This window comes from Coregonus lavaretus (assembly GCF_964263955.1).
Source record: "Coregonus lavaretus genome assembly, chromosome: 20".
In the NCBI taxonomy this organism is placed as follows: domain Eukaryota; kingdom Metazoa; phylum Chordata; class Actinopteri; order Salmoniformes; family Salmonidae; genus Coregonus; species Coregonus lavaretus.
In genome coordinates this window covers 1,344,629-1,361,460 of record NC_140007.1, presented here as the reverse complement: position 1 = coordinate 1,361,460, position 16,832 = coordinate 1,344,629, and the positions used below count along the sequence as shown (strand labels likewise).

The 16,832-nt window shown below is 41.2% G+C and overlaps 1 protein-coding gene across 3 annotated transcripts in view; it reads right to left on the bottom strand.

Moving 5' to 3' along the window:
• Nucleotides 1–16,832, bottom strand: part of LOC311147906 (OTU domain-containing protein 5-A) — a 116,162-nt gene that overhangs the window by 80,535 nt on the left and 18,795 nt on the right. For 2 of the 3 annotated variants that reach the window (XM_084184743.1, XM_084184744.1), the window contains exon 2: nt 6,367–6,460. In XM_084184743.1, coding sequence (XP_084040869.1) covers nt 6,367–6,460 — 94 coding nt within the window. The remainder of the gene's footprint in view (nt 1–6,366; nt 6,461–16,832) is intronic. The other variant, XM_084184745.1, reaches the window with a different exon arrangement.

The following is a 16,832-nucleotide window of genomic DNA, read 5'->3' as shown; positions in this document are numbered from 1 at the left end:
TATTTTTTTCAATTAAAGAATATTTGGTTATTTGGAACCATTCAGAAAATGTAGCCATGCCCGAGTTGGCTTCATTAATTAGTGAATCAAAATTATTGCGTGATCAAATCAAATTGGTATCATCAGCAAGGAGAATGGGAAGTATGGTAGAAGAAACAGCAGCAAGGTCATTGCTAAATCACATTTTACTTGTCACTGCGCTGAATACAACAGGTGTAGACCTTACCGTGAAATGCTCATTTACAAGCCCTTAACCAACAATGCAGTTAAGAAAATTATTTTCTAAATAAATTAAAGTAAAAAATTAAAGAGCAACAATAAAATAACAATAATGAGGCTATATACAGGGGGTACCGGTACCGAGTCAATGTGCGGGGGTACAGGTTAGTCGATTTAATTGAGGTAATTACTGTTTAAAAGTTTGGGGTCACTGTTTTCGAAAGAAAAGCAATTTTTTTGTCCATTAAAATAACATAAAATTGATCAGAAATACAGTGTAGACATTGTTAGCTGGAAACGGCTGATTTCTAATGGAATATCTACATAGGCGTACAGAGGCCCATTATCAGCAACCATCAGTCCTGTGTTCCAATGGCACGTTGTGTTTGCTAATCCAAGTTGATCATTTTAAAAGGCTAACTGACCATTAGAAAACCCTTTTGCAATTATGTTAGCACAGCTGAAAACTGTTGTACTGATTAAAGAAGCAATAAAACAGGCCTTCTTGAGACAATGTCAATGTCTACACTGTATAGCTAATAAACAGCGAGTAGCAGTACCCTCTGTATAGATTAGGGATAACAAAGGTCCAATTATTGAACCCTGTGGCATGCCATAGGATATTTTGGCCCTGGTAGATGCACAGCATTTGCATAAAAAAATGGTTCTCTATCATAAACATAACTATAGAGCCAATTATATGTATAATCATGAAACCGTCATAATGCAATTTAGAAAGTAATATTTCATGATCAACCGTTTCAAACACTTTGGATAAATCTAAAAAGATGCCAAGAGCGTATCCATTGTTGTTCAGGGCTGTGAAGATTTTATCCACAAGTTGCAAAGAGCCATATCTGTGGAGTATCTTTTACAAAAAACATATTGGTGCTTATAGAAAATACAGTGTTGATTTAAATGTGTAAACATTCTCTGATAAACTCAGCAAAAAAAGAAACGTCCCTTTTTCAGGACCCTGTCTTTCAAAGACAATTCGTAAAAATCCAAATAACTTCACAGATCTTCATTGTAAAGGGTTTAAATACTGTTTCCCGTGCTTGTTCAATGAACCATAAACAATTAATGAACATGCACCTGTGGAACGGTCGTTAAGACACGAACAGCTTACAGACGGTAGGCAATTAAGGTCACAGTTATGAAAACATAGGACACTAAAGAGGCCTTTCTACTGACTCTGAAAAACACCAAAAGGAAAGATGCTCACGGTCCCTGCTCATCTGCGTGAACGTGCCTTAGGCATGCTGCAAGGAGGCATGAGGACTGCAGATGTGGCCAGGGCAATAAATTGCAATGTCCGTACTGTGAGACGCCTAAGACGGCGCTACAGGGAGACAGGACGGACAGCTGATCATCCTCGCAGTGGCAGACCACGTGTAATAACACATGCACAGGATCGGTACATCCGAACATCACACCTGCGGGACAGGTACAGGATGGCAACAACAACTGCCCAAGTTACACCAGGAACGCACAATCCTTCCATCAGTGCTCAGACTGTCCACAATAGGCTGGAGAGAGGCTGGACTCAGGGCTTGTAGGCCTGTTGTAAAGCAGGTCCTCACCAAACATCACCGGCAACAACGTCGCCTATGCGCACAAACCCACCATTGCTGGACCAGACAGGACTGGCTCTTCACCAGACAGGACTGGCTCTTCACTGACAGGGGTGATGGTCGGATTCGCGTTTATCGTCGAAGGAATGAGCATTACACCGAGGCTTGTACTCTGGAGCGGAATCGATTTGGATGTGGAGGGTCCATCATGGTCTGGGGCGGTGTGTCACAGCATCATCGGACTGAGCTTGTTGTCATTGCAGGCAATCTCAACGCTGTGCGCTACAGGGAAAACATCCTCCTCCCTCACGTGGTACCCTTCCTGCAGGCTCATCCTGACATGAGGAGGAGATGCACTGCAGTACTTAATGTAGCTGGTGGCCACACCAGCTACTGACTGTTACTTTTGGTTTTGACTCCCCCTTTGTTCAGGGAGACATTATTCCATTTCTGTTAGTCACATGTCTGTGGAACTTGTTCAGTTTATGTCTCAGCTGTTGAATCTTGTTATGTTCATACAAATATTTACACATGTTAAGTCTGCTGAAAATAAACGCAGTTGACAGTGAGAGGACGTTTCTTTTTTTCAATAAATTGAGATGGGATAGTTGTAGATACCTTTTTCTTATTCAACAGTTAAGGATTCTTGGAATTTGTTAGTAAAATATAGGTGAGTAAATTTGTTCTTATACTTTTTGTAATTTGCAGAATTCAAGGGAGAGGGATTTGTGAGAAACTTTTTATACAACTTGTATTTTTTTTAAAGATTATTTTAGACTGGTTGTAAACCAAGGTTTCCAGAACCCATCTGCTGCTCTCTTACGTGATTTAACTAAGGGAAAGCAGAGGTAAAATACAGAATTGAAAGATGTGAGAAAAGTCTGGTAAGCAGTCTCCACATCGGCCTGATTATTAAAAAATTCCCATGAAATATCATCAATCAACATCTTAAAGCGCTTACAATTACTTTAGTTAAATATTCTACATTTAATGCGACTAATCATTACCATCTGTTAATTTCCAGCTGCCGAAGAGAAGTGGAAAATTGGAAAGTGGTCAGAAATGTCAGTACAACGTACACCTGTATTAGCCACATTATTCAAAGAATTTGTTAAATTTTTTATCAATAAAGGTGGCAGATGAACTGGTCACTCTTGTGGGCTTACTTTTTAATAAGTTTATGTTGTAATCACCAAATAGAGAAAAAAAAAATGTATCTTCATTATTAATCAAATCCCAGGTTGATGCAAGGATATCAATGAAATTACCAATGTCAGAATCGGGTGACCGATAGATGCATCCAATTACCACTTTTTAACCACCAAAAAATGAACAGGAGGGAATTTCTATGAAAATAGAGTCAACATCAACGTTATCAGATGTACATTACATGACCAAAAGTATGTGGACACATGCTCTTCGAACATCTCATTCCAAAATCATGGGCATTAATATGGAGTTGGTCCCCCCTTTGCTGCTATAACAGCCTCCACTCTTCTGGGAAGGCTTCCCACTAGATGTTGGAACATTGCTGCGGGGACTTGCTTCCATTCAGCCACAAGAACATTCGTGAGGTCGGGCACTGATGTTGGCCGATTAGGCCTGGCTCGCAGTCGGCTTTCCAATTCATACCAAAGGTGTTCGATGGGATTGAGGTCAGGACTCTGTGCAGGCCAGTCAAGTTCTTCCACACCAATCTAGACAAACCATTTCTGTATGGACCTCGTTTTGTGCACGGGGGCATTGTCATGATGAAACAGGAAAGGGCCTTCCCCAAACTGTTGCCATGAAGTTGGAAGCGCAGAATCGTCTAGAATGTCATTGTATGCTGTAGCGTTAAGATTTCCCTTCACTGGAACTAAGGGGCCTAACAAGAACCATGAAAAACAGCCCCAGACCATTATTCCTCCTCCACCAAACTTTACAGTTGGCACTCTGCATTGGGGCAGGTAGCGCTCTCCTGGCATCCGCCAAACCCATTCGTCCGTCGGACTGCCAGATGGTGAAGTGTGATTCATCACTCCAGAAAACACGTTTCCACTGCTCCAGAGTCCAATGGCGGCGAGCTTTACACCACTCCAGCCGACGCTTGGCATTGCGCATGGTGATCTTAGGCTTGTGTGCACCTGCTCATGAAGCTTTCATGAAGATCCCGACGAACAGTTCTTGTGCTGACGTTGCTTCCAGAGGCAGTTTGGAACTTGATAGTGAGTGTTGCAACCAAGGACAGACGATTTTTACGCGCTATGCGTTTCAGCACTCGGCGGTCCCGTTCTCTGAGCCGTTGTTGCTCCTAGACGTTTCCACTTCACAATAACAGCACTTACAGTTGACAGGGGCATCTCTAGCATGGCAGAAATTTCACAAACTGACTTGTTGGAAAGGTGGCATCCTATGACAGTGTCACGTTGAAAGTCACTGAGCTCTTCAGTAAGGCCATTCTACTGCCAATGTTTGTCTATGGAGATTGCATGGTCGTGTGCTTTATTTTGTACACCTGTCAGCAACGGGTGAGGCTGAAATAGCCGAATCCACAAATTTGAAGGGGTGTCCACATACTTTTGAATATATCGTGTAAGTTCGAGTTCCTCTCGTACAAAGAAAATGTTTATGAACAAAATAGGACACTCCTCCGCCCACTCTTGACATTCTACAGTGGTGAACAGCATTATAAGGAGACATGTCATAAAGCACGGGTGTCTCTTCAGTCAACCAAGTTTCTGAAAGGGCAACAATGGAAAATTCATGATTGAGAGAAGACAGATAATGGACAAGGTGGTCATGATTTTTAGGAAGACTGAAGGTTCAAAAGAAAAGTAGAAAATAAGATTAAGCATCTTGGAATTAGATAAACTGATATACAGGTTGTTAAATTGCTAAACATTATAGTAATTACAAGTGATAGACTAATCTCTGTTAAATTTCAGGAAATTTGAATCAGGATCAAATTAATAATTAACGGCAGCTGTCCCTTACTTTTTTCAATCTTTACTTGAGTGAAGCCAGTGTAGCTATTATGCATGTTGATGACTCAACACTATACAAATCAGCTACTACCGCGAGTGAAATCACTGCAACACTTAACAAAGAGCTGCAGTTAGTTTCAGAATGAGTGGCAAGGAATACATTTTTCCTAAATATTTCAAAAACTAAGAGCAGAAATCGGCTGATCGTCCTTTAGTGGCAAAATAAATGCCAAAAAGGCACAATCAAAGAGGAGAATAATTATTCTGTCGAGGATTATTTATTATTATTATTTTTAAACATATGCCTATACTATGGCAAAAATAACGTGACACAATTTGAAAATTATAACAGCATGATATGAAGAAATTGATTAAAATGCTCGAAGTAAATGCTGGAATTAAACAATTAACTATGCTAATTAACAAAAGCTGTGTGCATTAAGGAATTAGATACCTGTTTCAAATCTAAGCTTGTCTCTAATAACTGCCTGTTGTGTTTTACGGTATTTAAATATGTATAGTGTAATTGTTGTTTATTGATGCCTTCATGCAGGGCTCATCTGCACAAGAGACCATGGTCTCAGCATGACTCCCTGCTTGAATAAAAGTTAAATAAAAATGGTTTCCTCCATCAGGTAACAAAACATTTAGTGGAATGTTTTCCCATTGAGTGAGAAGGAAGTAGCCAGGTTTTAAGAGCACCTGGCTGAAAGGGAAGTGGTAGCGTCATTTCAGGCCTGTTCTTCTATAACTCCATTCTTGTTGGACTTTCCCAATTGTTTGGGAATGGATTGATTTCACAACTGAAGTACTGGGACTGTGAAGGGAAATGTTCCTTGTGGGAACTCATACATGTAGGTCAATATGAATGTGGTTTCCATCCACATAAGGGGCAAAACCAAGCTATGAGACCCTGATATGAGGTGTTCTCACACCTGCAGATGCAGGTGGGCAGGTCATGGCTACTCTCAATGGATAGAACACATTTTTTCACAACAACGCCTAAAACAAATGCACCAAAACCCTTGCAATGTAAGCCTGAACAAAGTTGTTTGGGCCAGGAAAATTCACAGATTGATAAATTATTGTTTTCTATTTAAGTTAGAAGATATTTACGCAAGGATGAAATTCAATAATTGTTTTGAAATATTTATATCGTAAAAACATATTTTTTGTATAAATATTATCCACTTACTTCACTCATGATTTTATTTTTAAAACACACATTTCTCAAAGCATAATCATTTCCATGTGCTCTTTGTGTTTACAGTCACTCCACAAAGAATTCACTATGAATTGCCATGGTAGCGTTGTGCCATCTAGTATCATAAATTGAAATGACCAAATGTTACCTTGATACGTTCAATGTCTGGAAGACAAAATGTAGACAAACAACACTAATATGAAGAATTTGTACATCATAGTCAAGCTTCTCCATGGAATCCATTATTGAGATCTACCATCAAAATTATTTCAGCATTCATTGGAGCATTTCAAAGCAAGGTGATCAGCACATCTTTGCTGCAGGTTTTGTGTTAATAGACTGAATGAGTTTAAAGACAAGGCCTGGGTCTATTGGAGTTGAAATGAGAAGAATGTCTACTTACCGACAGCTCTGAAGAGACATGCTCCATCCTCTTTCATTTTTTTAATGACGAATCCTTTCTTTTCCCCAAGCGCTTTTTCAAACCAGTGCTCCTGCTAAGAGAAATAGAAAACCTGTCATTTCATGCAGTGGGTTATACAGGCAAGCCTATGGGAGGCAACATTACATTACTGTCTCAAGTGAGCCGTGACCTTCCAGGAGAGCAGAATTAGGCAATTTCAATTTTGTTCGTTTTAGCTACACATTTGTTTACAAAGTCTCCAATAAAATTTTACGTGCCCATTAAAGTGGACCTGAGCGCCAGCAAGGTGTGAGGTTGTCCCCGGTTGTAGCGAACATCCCCCTAGCCATCTACGCCCTCTACAGAAGTAACAACCTAAACCAGGGATCATCAACTAGATTCAGCCGGGGGCTGATTTGTTCTTGAGAGGATGGACAGGAGGCCTGGAACATAATTACAAATAATTATGTCATTGCAAATTGACCGCAAGAAGTCCAAACAGATATAATACTGTATTTGACTAAAACATAATAATTTCAAACCTTGCATATATTTGTATACGACCACATACAGTGCATTCGGAAAGTATTCAGACCCCTTGACTTGTTCCACATTTTGTTACGTTACAGCCTTATTCTGAAATGGATTAACTAAAAAATTGTCCTCACCAATTTAAACACAATGATGACAAAGCGAAAACAGGTTTTTAGAAATGTAATACCTTATTTATATAAGTATTCAGACCCATTGCTATGAGACTCGAAATTGAGCTCAGGTGCATCCTGTTTCCATTGATCATCCTTGAGATGTTTCTAAAACTTGAATTCCATTGATCATCCTTGAGAGTCCACCTGTGGTAAATTCAATTGATTGGACATGATTTGGAAAGGCACACTCCTGTCTATATAAGGTCCCACAGTTGACAGTGCATGTCAGAGCAAAAACCAAGCCACGAGGTCAAAGGAATTGTCCGTAGAGCTCCGGGATAGGATTGTGTTGAGGCACAGATCTGGGGAAGGGTACTAAAACACTTCTGCAGCATTGAAGGTCTCCAAGAACACAGTTGCCTCCATCATTCTTAAATGGAAGAAGTTTGGAACCACCAAGACTCTTGCTAGAGCTGGCCGCCCGGCCAAACTGAGTAACCGGTGGAGAAGGGAGGTGACCAAGAACCCGAACTCTGACATCTTCCAAATGGAAAAGGTTGCCGACTGTTGGTGTAGCCTAAAATGTAAAAAAAAAAGCCTTTTCATTAAAAAAAGCTGAAATGTCTTGAGTCAATAAGTATTCAACCTCTTTGTATGGCAAGCCTAAATAACCTCTGGAGTAAAAATGTGTTTAACAATTCACATAATAAGTTGCATGCTCTCACTGTGTGCAATAATGTTGTTTAACATGAATTTTGAATGACTACCCCATCTCTGTACCCCACACATACAATTATCTGTAAGGTCCCTCAGTCCAGCAGTGAATTTCAAGCACAGATTCAACGACAGTCCAGGGTAAATGGGTTAAAAAAAAGCTGACATTGAATTAGGCAACTCAAGTGCCTATACTTCAACAGCAAAGTAAGATGGAAGATTATAAAGTAGGGCCTTGTAAACAGAAAGGGAGTAATGTAGATATCTATGGGGTTTTAGCTAAATCCAGCCAACCTTTTGGTACAGGATGCAGTTACAAGTATCAAAACTGTCGCCTCTTACAAAAGGAAGGGCACTACGATAGATGACATCCAAAGGGTTAAGAGTAGTAGCAGCTGCACTTTGATGAACAACATCACCATAATCAAGAACAGATAAAAAGTTTACTGAATAATCTGCTTCCTACTGATTAGAGAAAGGCACAGCTTTTTCTACAGATACAGATTAACTTTAAATCTTAGTTTATTAGCCATTTCATATACACTACCGTTCAAAAGTTTGGGGTCACTTAGAAATGTCCTTGTTTTCGAAAGAAAAGCAATTTTTTTGTCCATTAAAATAACATCAAATTTATCAGAAATACAGTGTAGACATTTTTAATGTTGTAAATGGCTATGGTAGCTGGAAACGGCTGATTTATAATGGAATATCTATGGTTGAAGTCGGAAGTTTACATACACCTTAGCCAAATACATTTAAACTCAGTTTTTCACAATTCCTGACATTTAATCCTAGTACAAATTCCCTGTTTTAGGTCAGTTAGGATCACCACTTTATTTTAAGAATGTGAAATGTCAGAATAATTGTAGAGAGAATTATTTATTTCAGCTTTTATTTATTTCATCACATTCCCAGTGGGTCAGAAGTTTACATACAGTGGGGAAAAAAAGTATTTAGTCAGCCACCAATTGTGCAAGTTCTCCCACTTAAAAAGATGAGAGAGGCCTGTAATTTTCATCATAGGTACACGTCAACTATGACAGACAAAATGAGAAAAATAAATCCAGAAAATCACATTGTAGGATTTTTAATGAATTTATTTGCAAATTATGGTGGAAAATAAGTATTTGGTCAATAACAAAAGTTTCTCAATACTTTGTTATATACCCTTTGTTGGCAATGACACAGGTCAAACGTTTTCTGTAAGTCTTCACAAGGTTTTCACACACTGTTGCTGGTATTTTGACCCATTCCTCCCATTCCAGATCTCCTCTAGAGCAGTGATGTTTTGGGGCTGTCGCTGGGCAACACGGACTTTCAACTCCCTCCAAAGATTTTCTATGGGGTTGAGATCTGGAGACTGGCTAGGCCACTCCAGGACCTTGAAATGCTTCTTACGAAGCCACTCCTTCGTTGCCTGGGCGGTGTGTTTGGGATCATTGTCATGATGAAAGACCCAGCCATGTTTCATCTTCAATGCCCTTGCTGATGGAAGGAGGGTTTCACTCAAAATCTCACGATACATGGCCCCATTCATTCTTTCCTTTACACGGATCAATCGTCCTGGTCCCTTGGCAAGAAAAACAGCCCCAAAGCATGGTGTTTCCACCCCCATGCTTCACAGTAGGTATGGTGTTCTTTGGATGCAACTCAGCATTCTTTGTCCTCCAAACACGACGAGTTGAGTTTTTACCAAAAAGTAATATTTTGGTTTCATCTGACCATATGACATTCTCCCAATCCTCTTCTGGATCATCCAAATGCACTCTAGCAAACTTCAGACGGGCCTGGACATGTACTGGCTTAAGCAGGGGGTCACGTCTGGCACTGCAGGATTTGAGTCCCTGGCGGCGTAGTGTGTTACTGATGGTAGGCTTTGTTACTTTGGTCCCAGCTCTCTGCAGGTCATTCACTAGGTCCCCCCGTGTGGTTCTGGGATTTTTGCTCACCATTCTTGTGATAATTTTGACCCCACGGGGTGAGATCTTGCGTGGAGCCCCAGATCGAGTGAGATTATCAGTGGTCTTGTATGTCTTCCATTTCCTAATAATTGCTCCCACAGTTGATTTCTTCAAACCAAGCTGCTTACCTATTGCAGATTCAGTCTTCCCAGCCTGGTGCAGGTCTACAATTTTGTTTCTGGTGTCCTTTGACAGCTCTTTGGTCTTGGCCATAGTGGAGTTTGGAGTGTGACTGTTTGAGGTTGTGGACAGGTGTCTTTTATACTGATAACAAGTTCAAATAGGTGCCATTAATACAGGTAACGAGTGGAGGACAGAGGAGCCTCTTAAAGAAGAAGTTACAGGTCTGTGAGAGCCAGAAATCTTGCTTGTTTGTAGGTGACCAAATACTTATTTTCCACCATAATTTGCAAATAAATTCATAAAAAATCCTACAATGTGATTTTCTGGATTTTTTTCTTCTCAATTTGTCTGTCATAGTTGACGTGTACATATGATGAAAATTACAGGCCTCTCTCATCTTTTTAAGTGGGAGAACTTGCACAATTGGTGGCTGACTAAATACTTTTTTCCCCCACTGTACACTCAATTAGTATTTGGTAGCATTGCCTTTAAATTGTTTAACTTGGGTCAAACGTTTCGGGTAGCCTTACACAAGCTTCCCACAATAAGTTGGGTGAATTTTGGCCGATTCCTCCTGAACGAGCTGGTGTAACTGAGTCAGGTTTGTAGGCCTCCTTGCTCGCACACTCTTTTTCAGTTCTGCCCACACATTTTCTATAGGATTGAGGTCAGGGCTTTGTGATGGCCACTCCAATACCTTGACTTTGTTGTCCTTAAGCCATTTTGCCACAACTTTGGAAAAATGCATGGGGTCATTGTCCATTTGGAAGACCCATTTGCGACCAAGCTTTAACTTCCTGACTGATGTCTTGAGATGTTGCTTCAATATATCCACATAATTTTCCTTCCTCATGATGCCATCTATTTTGTGAAGTGCACCAGTCCCACATGCAGCAAAGCACCCCCACAGCATGGTGCTGCCACCCCCGTGCTTCACGGTTAGGATGGTGTTCTTCGGCTTGCAAGCTTCACCTTTTTCCTCCAAACATAACGATGGTCATTAACGCCAAACAGTTCTATTTTTGTTTCACCAGACCAGAGGACATTTCTCCAAAAAGTACGATCTTTCTAACCATGTGCAGTTGCAAACCGTAGTCTGGCTTTTTTATGGCTGTTTTTGGAGCAGTGGCTTCTTCCTTGCTGAGCGGCCTTTCATGTTATGTCGATATAGGACTTATTTTACTGTGGATATAGATACTTTTGTACCCGTTTCCTCCAGCATCTTCACAAGGTTGTTTGCTGTTGATCTGGGATTGATTTTTTGTGTATGTCCACTCGCACCAAAGTACGTTCATCTCTAGGAGACAGAAAGCGTCTCCTTCCTGAGAGGTATGACGGCTGTGTGGTCCCATGGTGTTTATACTTGCATACTATTGTTTGTACAGATGAACGTGGTACCTTCAGGCGGTCTTGGCTGATTTCTTTTGATTTTCTCATGATGTCAAGCAAAGAGGCACTGAGAAGGTAGGCCTTGAAATACATCCACAGGTACACCTTCAATTGACTGAAATTATGTCAATTAGCCTATCAGAAGCTTTTAAAGCCATGACATCATTTTCTGGAATTTTCCAAGCTGTTTAAAGGCACAGTCAACTTAGTGTATGTAAACTTCTGACCCACTGGAATTGTGATACAGTGAATTATAAGTATTCATCCCCCTTGGCGTTTTTCCTATTTTGTTGCATTACAACCTGTACTTTAAATGGATTTTTATTTGGTTTTCATGTAATGGACATACACAAAATAGTCAAAATTTGTGAAGTGAAATGAAAAAAATAATACAAAAATAAATAATGGAAAAGAGGTGCATGCATATGTATTCACCCCCTTTGCTAAGAAGCCCCTAAATAAGATATGGTGCAACCAATTACCTTCAGAAGTCATATAATTAGTTAAATAAAGTCCACCTGTGTGCAATCTAAGTGTCACATGACCTCATATATATATATATATACACAGTGGGGGAAAAAAGTATTTAGTCAGCCACCAATTGTGCAAGTTCTCCCACTTAAAAAGATGAGAGAGGCCTGTAATTTTCATCATAGGTACACGTCAACTATGACAGACAAAATGAGAAAAAAATTTCCAGAAAATCACATTGTAGGATTTTTAATGAATTTATTGGCATATGATGGTGGAAAATAAGTATTTGGTCAATAACAAAAGTTTCTCAATAATTTGTTATATACCCTTTGTTGGCAATGACACAGGTCAAACGTTTTCTGTAAGTCTTCACAAGGTTTTCACACACTGTTGCTGGTATTTTGGCCCATTCCTCCATGCAGATCTCCTCTAGAGCAGTGATGTTTTGGGGCTGTCGCTGGGCAACACAGACTTTCAACTCCCTCCAAAGATTTTCTATGGGGTTGAGATCTGGAGACTGGCTAGGCCACTCCAGGACCTTGAAATGCTTCTTACGAAGCCACTCCTTCGTTGCCCGGGCGGTGTGTTTGGGATCATTGTCATGCTGAAAGACCCAGCCACGTTTCATCTTCAATGCCCTTGCTGATGGAAGGAGGGTTTCACTCAAAATCTCACGATACATGGCCCCATTCATTCTTTCCTTTACACGGATCAGTCGTCCTGGTCCCTTTGCAGAAAAACAGCCCCAAAGCATGATGTTTCCAACCCCATGCTTCACAGTAGGTATGGTGTTCTTTGGATGCAACTCAGCATTCTTTGTCCTCCAAACATGACGAGTTGAGTTTTTACCAAAAAGTTATATTTTGGTTTCATCTGACCATATGACATTCTCCCAATCCTCTTCTGGATCATCCAAATGCACTTCAGACGGGCCTGGACATGTACTGGCTTAAGCAGGGGGACACGTCTCGCACTGCAGGATTTGAGTCCCTGGCGGCGTAGTGTGTTACTGATGGTTGGCTTTGTTACTTTGGTCCCAGCTCTCTGCAGGTCATTCACTAGGTCCCCCTGTGTGGTTCTGGGATTTTTGCTCACCGTTCTTGTGATCATTTTGACCCCACGGGGTGAGATCTTGCGTGGAGCCCCAGATCGAGGGAGATTATCAGTGGTCTTGTATGTCTTCCATTTCCTAATAATTGCTCCCACAGTTGATTTCAAACCAAGCTGCTTACCTATTGCAGATTCAGTCTTCCCAGCCTGGTGCAGGTCTACAATTTTGTTTTTGGTGTCCTTTGACAGCTCTTTGGTCTTGGCCATTGTGAAGTTTGGAGTGTGACTGTTTGAGGTTGTGGACAGGTGTCTTTTATACTGATAATAAGTTCAAACAGGTGCCATTAATACAGGTAATGAGTGGAGGACAGAGGAGCCTCTTAAAGAAGAAGTTACAGGTCTGTGAGAGCCAGAAATCTTGCTTGTTTGTAGGTGACCAAATACTTATTTTCCACCATAATTTGCAAATAAATTCATTAAAAATCCTACAATGGGATTTTCTGGAATTCTTTTTCTCAATTTGTCTGTCATAGTTGACGTGTACCTATGATGAAAATTACAGGCCTCTCTCATCTTTTTAAGTGGGAGAACTTGCACAATTGGTGGCTGACTAAATACTTTTTATCCCCACTGTATATATATATATATATATATATATATATACACATACACACATACACACCTGTTCTGAAAGGCCCCAGAGTCTGCAACACCACTAAGCAAGGGGCACCACCAAGCAAGCGGCACCATGAAGACCAAGGAGCTCTCCAAACAGGTCAGGGACAAAGTTGTGGAGAATAACAGATCAGGGTTGGGTTATAAAAAAATATTTGAAACATTGAACATCCCACGGAGCACCATTAAATCCATTATTAAAAAATTGAAAGAATATGGCACCACAACAAACCTGCCAAGAGAGGGCCGCCCACCAAAACTCACAGACCAGGCAAGGAGGGCATTAATCAGAGAGGCAACAAAGAGACCAAAGATAACCCTGAAGGAGCTGCAAAGCGCCACAGCGGAGATTGGAGTATCTGTCCATAGGACCACTTTAAGCCATACACTCCACAGAGCTGGGCTTTACGGAAGAGTGGCCAGAAAAAAGCCATTGCTTATGAAAAAAATAAGCAAACACGTTTGGTGTGGGAGGCATGTGGGAGACTCCCCAAACATATGGAAGAAGTTACTCTAGTCAGATGAGACTAAATTGAGATTTTTGGCCATCAAGGAAAACGCTATGTCTGGTGCAAACCCAACACCTCTCATCACCCCAAGAACACCATCCCGATCCCAGCATGATGCTGCCATCACCATGCTTCACTGTGGGGATGTTTTTCATCGGCAGGGACTGGGAAACCGGTCAGAATTGAAGGAATGATGGATGGCGCTAAATACAGGGAAATTCTTGAGGGAAACCTGTTTCAGTCTTCCAGTGATTTGAGCCTGGGACGGAGGTTCACCTTCAAGTAGGACAATTACCCTAAGCATACTGCTAAAGCAACACTTGAGTGGTTTAAGGGGAAACATGTAAATGTCTTGGAATGGCCTAGTCAAAGCCCAGACCTCAATCCAATTGAGAATCTGTGGTATGACTTAAAGATTGCTGTACACCAGCGGAACCCATCCAACTTGAAGGAGCTGGATCAGTTTTGCCTTGAAGAATGGGCAAGAATCCCAGTGGCTAGATGTGCCAAGCTTATAGAGACATACCCAAAGAGACTTGCAGCAGTAATGCTGCAAAAGGTGGCTCTACAAAGTATTGACTTTGGCGGGGGGGGGGGGGGGGGGGTGCGAACAGTTATGCACGCTCAAGTTCTGTTTTTTTGTCTTATTTCTTGTTTGTTTCACGGCAACAAATATATTGCATCTTCAAAGTGATAGGCATGTTGTGTAAATGAAATGATACAAACCCCCCAAAAATCAATTTTAATTTTGGGTTGTAAGGCAACGAAATAGGAAAAATGCCAAGGGGGGGGGGGGGGGGGGGGGTGAAAACTTTTGCAAGCCACTGTAGGCCTACAGAGGCCCATTATCAGCAACCATCAGTCCTGTGTTCCAATGGCACATTGTGTTTGCTAATCCAAGTTTATCATTTTAAAAGGCTAATTGATCATTAGAAAACCCTTTTGCAATTATGTTAGCAGAGCTGAAAACTGTTGTGCTGATTAAAGAAGCAATAAAACTGGCCTTCTTGAGACTAGTTGAGTGTCTGGAGCATCAGCTATTGTGGGTTCGATTACAGGCTCAAAATGGTCAGAAACAAATAACTTTCTTCTGAAACTCGTCAGTTTATTCTTGTTCTGAGAAATTAAGGCTATTCCATGCGAGAAATTGCCAAGAAACTGAAGATCTCGTACAATGCTGTGTACTACTCCCTTAACAGAACAGCGCAAACTGGCTCTAACCAGAATAGAAAGAGTGGGAGGCCCTTGTGCACAACTGAGCAAGAGGAAAAATACATTAGTGTCAAGTTTGACAAACAGATGCCTCACAGGTCCTCAACTGGCAGCTTCATTAAATAGTACCTGCAAAACACCAGTCTCAACGTTAACATTGATGAGGCGACTCCGGGATGCTGACCTTCTAGGCAGAGTTGCAAACAAAAAGCCATATCACAGACTGCCCATCTTAATCTTTTATTTTTATTGGCCAGTCTGAGATATGGCTTTTTCTTTGCAACTCTGCCTAGAAGGTCAGCATCCCGGAGTCGCCTCTTCACTGTTGACATTGAGACTGGTGTTTTGCGGGTACTATTTAATGAAACAGTTACAGTTTTGACTTAAATCTACTTGAAGATCTATGGCAAGACCTGAAAATGGTTGTCTGCAAGAAATTTGATATTAAGGAAGTCTGAAGGTTTTGCTCGCCTAAGGTATCTCATGATAAGCTTTAGACCACACCATTTACCTAGACAGTTTTCATCTATATTTCTCGTAGCTGTCTATTTACCACCACAAACCGATGCTGGCACTAAGACCGCACTGACTGAGCTGTATAAGGCCATAAGCAAACAAGAAAATAGTCATCCAGAAGCGGCGCTCCTAGTGGCCGGGGACTTTAATGCAGGCAAACTTAAATCCGTTTCACCTCATTTCTACCAGCATGTTAAATGTACAAACAGAGAAAAAAAAGACCACCTTACTCCACACACAGAGACGTGTACAAAGCTCTCCCTCGCCCTCCATTTGGCAAATCTGACCATAATTCTATCCTCCTGATTCCTGCTTACAAGCAAAAACTAAATCAGGAAGCACCAGTGACTCGGTCAATAAAGAAGAGGTCAGATGAAGCAGATGCTAAACTACAGGACTGTTTTGCTAGCACAGACTCAAATATGTTCCGGGATTCTTCCGATGGCATTGAGGAGTACACCACATCAGTCACTGGCTTCATAAATAAGTGCATCGATGACGTCGTCTCCACAGTGACCGTACATACATACCCCAACCAGAAGCCATGGATTACAGGCAACATCCGCACTGAGCTAAAGGGGAGAGCTGCCGCTTTGAAGGAGCGGAAATCTAACCCGGACGCTTATAAGAAATCCCACTATGCCCTCCGACGAACCTTCCAATAGGCAAAGCATCAACACAGGACGCATGTGTGGTTCCCACCGTCAAGCATGGAGGTGGTGATGTGATGGTGTTGGTGTTCTTTGTTGGTGACACTGTTGGTGATTTATGTAGAATTCAAGGCACAATTAACCAGCATGGCTACCACAGCATTCTGCAGCGATACGCCATCCCATCTGGTTTGCGCTTAGTGGGACTATTATTTGTTTTTCAACAGGACAATGACGCAAAACACACCTCCAGGCTGTGTAAGGGCTATTTGACCAAGAAGGAGAGTGATGCAGTGCTGCATCAGATGACATGGCCTCCACAATCACCAGACATCAACCCAATTGAGATGGTTTGGGATGAGTTGGACAGCAGAGTGAAGGAAAAGCAGGCAACAAGTGCTCAACATGTGGGAACTCCTTCAAAACTGTTGGAGAAGCATTCCTCATGAAGCTGTGTGAAAAGATGTCATAAAGGCAAAGGGTGGCTACTTTAAGAATCTCAAATATAACATACATTTTGATTTGTTTAACACTTTTTTGGTTACT